Source organism: Benincasa hispida, chromosome 6 (genome assembly GCF_009727055.1).
Source record: "Benincasa hispida cultivar B227 chromosome 6, ASM972705v1, whole genome shotgun sequence".
NCBI lineage: Eukaryota > Viridiplantae > Streptophyta > Magnoliopsida > Cucurbitales > Cucurbitaceae > Benincasa > Benincasa hispida.
The window spans coordinates 48,331,848-48,339,184 of NC_052354.1; the positions used below are offsets into that span (position 1 = coordinate 48,331,848).

Genomic DNA, 7,337 nt, shown 5'->3' on the forward strand with positions numbered 1-7,337 from the left:
TTCAGACTTTCTTTCTCATTATCAATTGTCTTTATTAGTAATCATAAAATGAAATTAATTAATGACCTCATCATCCAAGTGGCAAATAAAAGGTAGTACTTTGCAATCAATTACAAATTTAATGTTCTTTTTGGTATGCCAGTATCAGTTACTTGGGCACATTTGAAATTTTGAAGAGTTGGCATGGAACATTATTTAGAATAACAATACTATCGGGTACAATTTATAAATTCCAAATTTATTGAATTATGTTTACACATATACATACACCAATTACCAAATTAAATCTCCTTTACCTATATTTTATTATGTATTAATGGATGGTTTAATAAGTAAAAGCTTTTTATATCATAGAGTCTAAATTAAAATTAAGGAAAAATCATGTTGATCAAATTAATAGTTTAACTAAATTGTTGGGTAATCTAAAAGAAAATTTTCATCTCTATATTATTAATTTCTTTTTAAAAAAATTGCTACACAAACAAACCTTCTAATCAATAACTTATCAACTACCTTCTCTAAAGTTTAGGAACAAAATCTCCATGACAAAATAAACATAATCTAGAGTAATGAACATGTATTCTTTATATTGATATTAAGGTTCAAATCCTCATATTCTCACTTGTTGTTTTAAAAAAATTACATATCAACCTGAATTTAGCTTAAATAATTTAAACGCGTATGATTGATAAAGAATGAATTGAAGATATATTTACCTAATTTTTTTTAGTACAGAATCAAACCTCATTCCTAATTTAACACATTGATATATTAATTTATTATGCATACGCTATATTTTTTAAAAATATTATTATCATTATAAATAATAAACATAAATAATATGGAAAAAAATTTATACTATAGTAATATTTATATATATATAAATCTTTGAAGAGAGTGCAATTTAATTAGGTCATTTTTACGAGTATTACAATTTGAGTAATACTTGAATACGGTCTCTCATCTTCATGCTATTCCTTTCAATTTTTTCTTTAAAATAAGTGGGATAAGAAATTCAAACTACAAATTTCTAATTAATCTGTGCTTGATTTGAGTTATGCATCTTCCTTAATTGTAAAAGAAAATATTATAAAAGCATATTTTCTTATTAAAGAAAAAAGGTTAATATAAAAACTTGTGATCGATGATTTGGATATATTATACAAAGATAGTACACGGGAGATAGTGATAGGACATTTTTCTAATATAATTTTGAGAGAAAAAGAAAAAAAAAATCCTCCCATGCACTAATCCAAAAGAAAGTGGATTAAAAACCTGATTTTGATCTCTCTCTCTGTTCTGTCATTCCTTCTCTCTCTCCTCTGCTGCTTTTTGAAGGTTCGAGAGGAGAAGTCGCTTTAATAGGCCCTTTCACCATCTGTACCTCTTCCTAAAACCACCATGGCCGAAACTCTCGCACCCCATTTCCTCAAACTTCCCTCTCCTCAACATAGAGAACAACCCATTACTCAATCAAATCTCTTTCTATTCACATTTCTCCATTTTTAGCCTTTCTTTTCTCTTAACCCACCATGGAAACCCATTCCCAAATAATCATCTCTCTCCCCATTTCAAACCCCTATTATTGCTTTCTTACTCCAAACACAAAATACCCTTCTCTAATGCCACCATATTGGAAGGGTATCCGCTAGCTGTACCTTCCTTTTTTGTTTTTTGTTTTTTTGTTTTTTGTTTTGTTTTTTGGAATTCCCCTCTCTGTTTCTCTCTGTTTTTCTCTCTGTTTTTGAGTTTTCGCCATGGAGAAGGATACTGTTCGCAAAGCTTCTATCCCATGGTATGTGTTTTTCATTTTCAGCTGTTCCTTATGCTCTGTTGAAGATTTAGGGGGTTTGGTTTTTTGGATTTTGTATGTGTTATTCGGTGGTAGAACTTAGAAGGTGGATTTTGGCTTCTGGGTGATTGTTGTTTGGTCATTTCTAGTGGAAAATTACACACCCTTTTGGATTCATGTGCTCTGGAAATGGAGATTCTGTGAATATCTTGTTTCTTTTTGTCCTTTTTGTTGTTGGGCTCTTTTGGGTTGCTAGAGATTTTTAGCCTCTTTGGAAAGATGGGGATTTCCCAAATTTTCCCATGCTTGTGTTTCTTCAACTTTTTCCTTTTTGGAAAAGTGGGACAAGAGAGTTGGCTTTTTTTGAAGTGGGGAATGTTGTAATCTGGTTTTGTTTTTGATATGTTTGATCACTTGAGATTTGAGAATGATTGTGTTGAGGTATATTAACTTTATATTTTTATCTGTGAAAAGTAAAGAATGATTATTGAATTGAAAACTAATTATAAGCAGAAAACATTCAAAATTGTTACAGGGATGGCCTCCAAATTTTAAAATACAAAAGCAATACTAAACTGAGTCATTACATTTGTTGTGGTCACAATCATAATCATTCTTTTTTGGGATGTTTGGAGGGGAATTCTTGAAAGTTCTGGGTTTGAGCATTCAATAAAATCCTTGATGACTCTTAGATTTGATGTCAAGGTAGTTAAAGTCGATTAAGTAAAAGAATTGCTTTTTTTAGAGTTTTCAATGGGATTTTGAAAACTTATTGCAACATTTACACTATCTGTTGGGATTTTGACTATTCTGAATTCTTTGTGGTTTCATAGGGAGAATGATAGGGGTATGGGTGAAGTATCCAAGCCTCCACTTTACATGGCTACTAACGGGAAACATAAAATGAGGAGCAATATGTTTTCGTCTGCTTCAGCTCGAGGTGAATATCTGTTTGTTTTTAGGTTTTGTGTGCTTATATAGTGCATCATTTAGGCTGATGAATTGTGGCATTTGTGTGCTGTGTTTTGTAGACTTGAGATGTTTTGACCTGGAAAGTGAGCAACGTGATGCATCATCCCCAAGAGGAGTTTTGGAAGCAAGCTTGCAGAGTTCGGAATTCAATGCGGATTCTTCAAATGATGGTACCCCAGAATCAGAGAATCAACCTTTACAATCAAGGGCTCTTTTTCACTGGAAAAAGTTCTTCAAATTATGGAAGAAAAGATCGTTCAGGCGCCTAGCCTCGTTTCCTCCTCTTGGGGTGCTGAAGATTTCAAGAAGAGGGAACAGAAGCGGCAGAGATAATCTGGGGCTAAGTGACTTGTACAAGTTCAAGTCCTCATTGGGAAACTTTACTTTCTCCGAACTCCAAACTGCGACCAACAAATTTAGCCAAGGTTGGTTGCTATTCATGTTTCATTTACTTTTCAGTCTAACTTTGGTGTCGACATTGTTTATTGTTCTTCATGTGTTTATTGTTCATGTATTTTCTTGTTCTTTTTTTTTCCAATAGAAAATTTGATCGGAAAAGGTGGTTATGCTGAGGTTTACAAGGGCCGTTTACAAGATGGGCAGCTGATAGCAGTGAAGAGGCTGACTAAAGGAGCACCAGATGAGAGAACTGCTTGTTTCTTATCCGAGCTTGGCATCATTGCTCATATTGATCATCCTAACACTGCCAAACTGATCGGTTGCGGCATTGATGGAGGCATGCACCTTGTTTTCAAATTATCCCCAAATGGAAGTTTAGGATCTTTTCTTCATGGTGATTCCTTTAACCTTGTTGAACTTACTGCTCTTTGTTTTCAGAGTTCTTATTCACCCCTTTATTCACCATTCTTCAGGTCCAAATGCGAACAAACTCGATTGGAGTAAAAGATACAGGATTGCTCTTGGTACAGCTGATGGTCTGCTGTATCTCCACGATAATTGTCAGAGGCGTATTATTCATCGAGATATCAAGGCCGATAACATTCTGCTTACAGAAGATTTTGAACCTCAGGTAGCTTTCATGTTCTAAATATCAAGTTAATAACAGAAGCTTTATTTGCTCACACATAGAAACTCCTTTTTGATTCTTGCCCTCTTTGTTTTAATACTACTACTAGTGGAGGAGTTATGCCAACACTTCTACAAAATTATAGGGGAAAAAAGATATAGCTTCGTTGAACGTACTCTTTGATATACGAGTAAATGTCAATGAAAACTTCATTTCATGCTTCTATTAAAGTTGAAAAGAACAGAGAAGACCGTTAAAGTTTACTTTATGCCTCTAGTCTTCTATCTTATTTCATGATTGAGATCATTCTGAACTCAAATCAATGCAGATTTGTGATTTTGGCCTTGCAAAGTGGCTACCCAAACAGTGGACTCACTACAGCGTATCAAAATTTGAAGGCACGTTCGGGTCAGTAGTATGCCTACATTTTCCTCCTCGACATTACCGTTTTCTGTTGTTACATTTTGCATCTCTTCAATGCTAGATACTTTGCTCCTGAATATTTCATGCATGGGATAGTTGATGAGAAAACCGATGTTTATTCTTTTGGAGTTCTACTGTTGGAGCTCATAACTGGTCGTCGAGCTTTGGACGAGTTGTGTCAAAGCCTTGTACTATGGGTAATAATAACATTAGAACAAACTAATTTCACTAGTACCCAGTAGTTCATTATATTCCTTTAAGCACGGTTAATTTTTCTTTATTTTAGGCAAAGCCTCTCTTAGATAGCAACAATCACGAGGAGGTCATCGATCCCGCTCTCAGTAACAGTTACGATCTCGAAGAGGTTGAGCGCATGATTTTGACTGCATCTTTGTGCATTGAGCAGTCTCCTATTCTCCGACCACGAATGAGTCAGGCAAGTAGGAAACTACAGCACGCGGTATGTACTCGTTTTTGTTTCACCAAACACGTAATAGAACACTCTGGTTTATTGCAGGTCACTGTCCTGCTAAGAGGTGACAAATACATAGCGGAGTGTGAAAAGAGTACAAGGATGCCACTGCAACGAACGTACTCGGAAGAGCTCTTAGACGCACAAGAATACAACAAGACGAGATACCTAAGCGATCTGAAAAAGCACAGGCAGGTTGCTTTTGGATCTTGAAAGTGATGTTGAAAATATTCACTTGAAGGAAAGAAGCTATTGCAGTTTATAAGGGGCCGTTTGGAGAAGGTCATTGAAATGGAAAAAGGAAGTATTGTGGATATAAAGTTCAGAATCAAAAAGCAAAGTGTTGATAGTTAAGTTAAAAGAGTTTAACTTTGAAATCCAGTGGATCAACAGCCAAACAGCCCCTTTACCCTTGTAATTTGTACTGCATGTTTCAACACAAATATGAAGCTGTTTGAATGAAAGGTGAAGTTTCGACTGTTTTATATCTGAAACTTTTTTGTTTCTTAAAATTTTGGGCAATGGCAAGGCAACTAATTTTGGGTTGAGAATTTGAACTCTGAATTTCTACAATGTAAATTTAAAATATGAACCTAATGGCTTGTAAACTAGCAAATAATAAGCAAGGGACTAATTTATTCTTATAAGATAAACCTAAATTAGACAAAACATAATTCAAGTAACTTAGTCTAATTTTAGGTTGTCCCATTGAGCAACTATTATCGAATAATCATTTGTCTTTAAAAATTAAGTTTATGAACTTTCTAAAAACTAAGTTTATGAACTTTTTATGCTTGAGGTTAATTGCTTTGTCATCTTTTTTCTTTTTTCTTTTTTAAATTTTTAAATTTTTTTTTTAATATTTTTAAAATTTGAGCTGGGTTAAAACATGTTTTTGTGGGTGGAATTTTGACTAGAAATTCAAATTTCGTTTAAGAAATGTGAAAATCACACGTCAAAAGAAGTTACGATGAAACAAACCTTAGAAAAAAACACTTTTGATTTTGAAGTTTGATTTTTTTATAACATTTTTGTTCTTAAAATAGTTCTTTTTTGTGAGATAGGTTGATTGTGTTGTGAACTTGAAAAACACAAAGGAAACACGAATCCCAATATAATATAATATTAAAATAAATATAATATAATATAATAATAACATAAATAAATAATAAAATAAATTAAACATAATATATAAATAACCAAAATAAAATAAATTAACAAGATAAAAAAAATCTAAATTCTCTACTTTCTCCAATTTTCATGGAATTTGTTCCATGTGTGTGTTCCAAAACCCACCAAATATCAACAATTTAGCAAGTAAGATGTGGATTACATAGACACTAATAATGTATAATGTTGAGACATATGGACAACACTTTAAAAAATAAGGACATGACACATGATCACTAAACATAAACATCTATGGGCATCTATTATCATAATATTTATAACACTCTCCCTTTGACCATTATATATATGAAATATGTCTCGTTAAAACCTTACTAGGAAAAAACTCAATGGAAAAAAAAATCCCAATGAAGAGAAAATAGTACATATTTCATATAATTTATACTCTTAAAAAGTATATTTACTCCCCCTCGTAGAAACATCACTTGAGATCTCTGAGTCGTCGCATTCCAATGTTGTACACCACTTTTTCAAAGATTGCGGTAGGTAATATCTTTGTAAATAAGTCTGTCAGGTTATCTTTTGAACAAATTTTATACAATGATATCGTCATTTTTATTAGGATTATGAGTGTAGAAAAACTTAGGTGAAATATGCTTTGTTTTATCTCCTTTAATATATCCTCCACTGATTTGGGATATGCATGTTGTGTTGTCTTCGCATAATATTGTAGGAAGATTTTTATTAGAAGAAAAATCACATGTTTCACGAATGTGCTGAGTTATTGATCTTAGCCATATACATGCTCGACTAGACTCGAGAATTGCAAGAATTTCAACATGATTTGAGGAAGTAGCTATTATGGTTTGTTTCATTGACCATCAAGATATAATAGTTCTCCACATGTGAATAGATAACTTGTTTTAGATCTGACTTTGTGTGAATCAGATAAATGTCCAGAATTTGCATAACCAACTAGATAAAAAATTTGATTTATTTGAATAAAATAAACCCATATCAATCGTTCCTCGGAGATAATGGAGTATATGCTTAATTTCGTTCCAATGTCTTTTTGTTGGAGAAGAACTATATCTTGTTAATAAATTTAGTGAAAATACAATATTTGGTATTGTATTATTAGCAAGATATATGAGTGCACCAATTGCACTAGGATATGGTACTTCAAGACCAAGAAGCATTATCATCTCAAGGTCGAAATATATCTTTCTTTACATTTAGTGAACGAACTTTCATTTGAATGTTCAATGGATGTATTTTGTCCATATAAAATCTTTTCAAAATTTTTCCTATATAAGTTGACTGATGAACAAATATCTCATCTTCTAAATGGTCAATTTGTAAATCAAGGCAAAATTTTGTTTTTCCGAGATCTTTCATCTCAAATTCTTTCTTAAGATATTTTATTGCCTTTGAAAGCTCTTTAAGAGTTCCAATTATATTTAAATCATCAACATATACAATTATAATAGCAAATTCTTATGTGAATTCTTTATAAAAACACA

General features: G+C 32.5%; 1 protein-coding gene across 3 annotated transcripts; it reads left to right on the forward strand.

Moving 5' to 3' along the window:
- The first annotated feature begins 1,260 nt into the window (after nucleotides 1–1,260).
- LOC120079496 (receptor-like cytosolic serine/threonine-protein kinase RBK2) lies at nucleotides 1,261–5,156 on the forward strand. 3 transcript variants are annotated; one of them, XM_039033700.1, is made up of 9 exons: nucleotides 1,267–1,795; nucleotides 2,626–2,732; nucleotides 2,824–3,189; nucleotides 3,306–3,557; nucleotides 3,637–3,794; nucleotides 4,120–4,199; nucleotides 4,276–4,411; nucleotides 4,501–4,650; nucleotides 4,732–5,156. In XM_039033700.1, exons 1-9 carry the CDS (start codon nucleotides 1,758–1,760, stop codon nucleotides 4,897–4,899), a joined length of 1,455 nt encoding a protein of 484 aa, XP_038889628.1. In that variant the 5' UTR covers nucleotides 1,267–1,757; the 3' UTR covers nucleotides 4,900–5,156. The 3 variants fall into 3 exon arrangements, with proteins under 3 accessions (XP_038889627.1, XP_038889628.1, XP_038889629.1); XM_039033701.1 differs by lacking the exon at nucleotides 1,267–1,795 and adding an exon at nucleotides 2,390–2,497; XM_039033699.1 differs by having other exon boundaries at nucleotides 1,261–1,795; nucleotides 4,501–5,156.
- Nucleotides 5,157–7,337: the final 2,181 nt, after the last annotated feature.

Coding starts and splice junctions, on each gene's coding strand:
- LOC120079496 (XM_039033699.1), top strand. CDS start 1,758: ATGGAGAAGGATACTGTTCGCAAAGCTTCTATCCCATG. Junction 2,733..2,823: donor TTCGTCTGCTTCAGCTCGAG/GTGAATATCTGT, acceptor TGTGTTTTGTAG/ACTTGAGATGTTTTGACCTG. Junction 4,200..4,275: donor AAATTTGAAGGCACGTTCGG/GTCAGTAGTATG, acceptor CTTCAATGCTAG/ATACTTTGCTCCTGAATATT.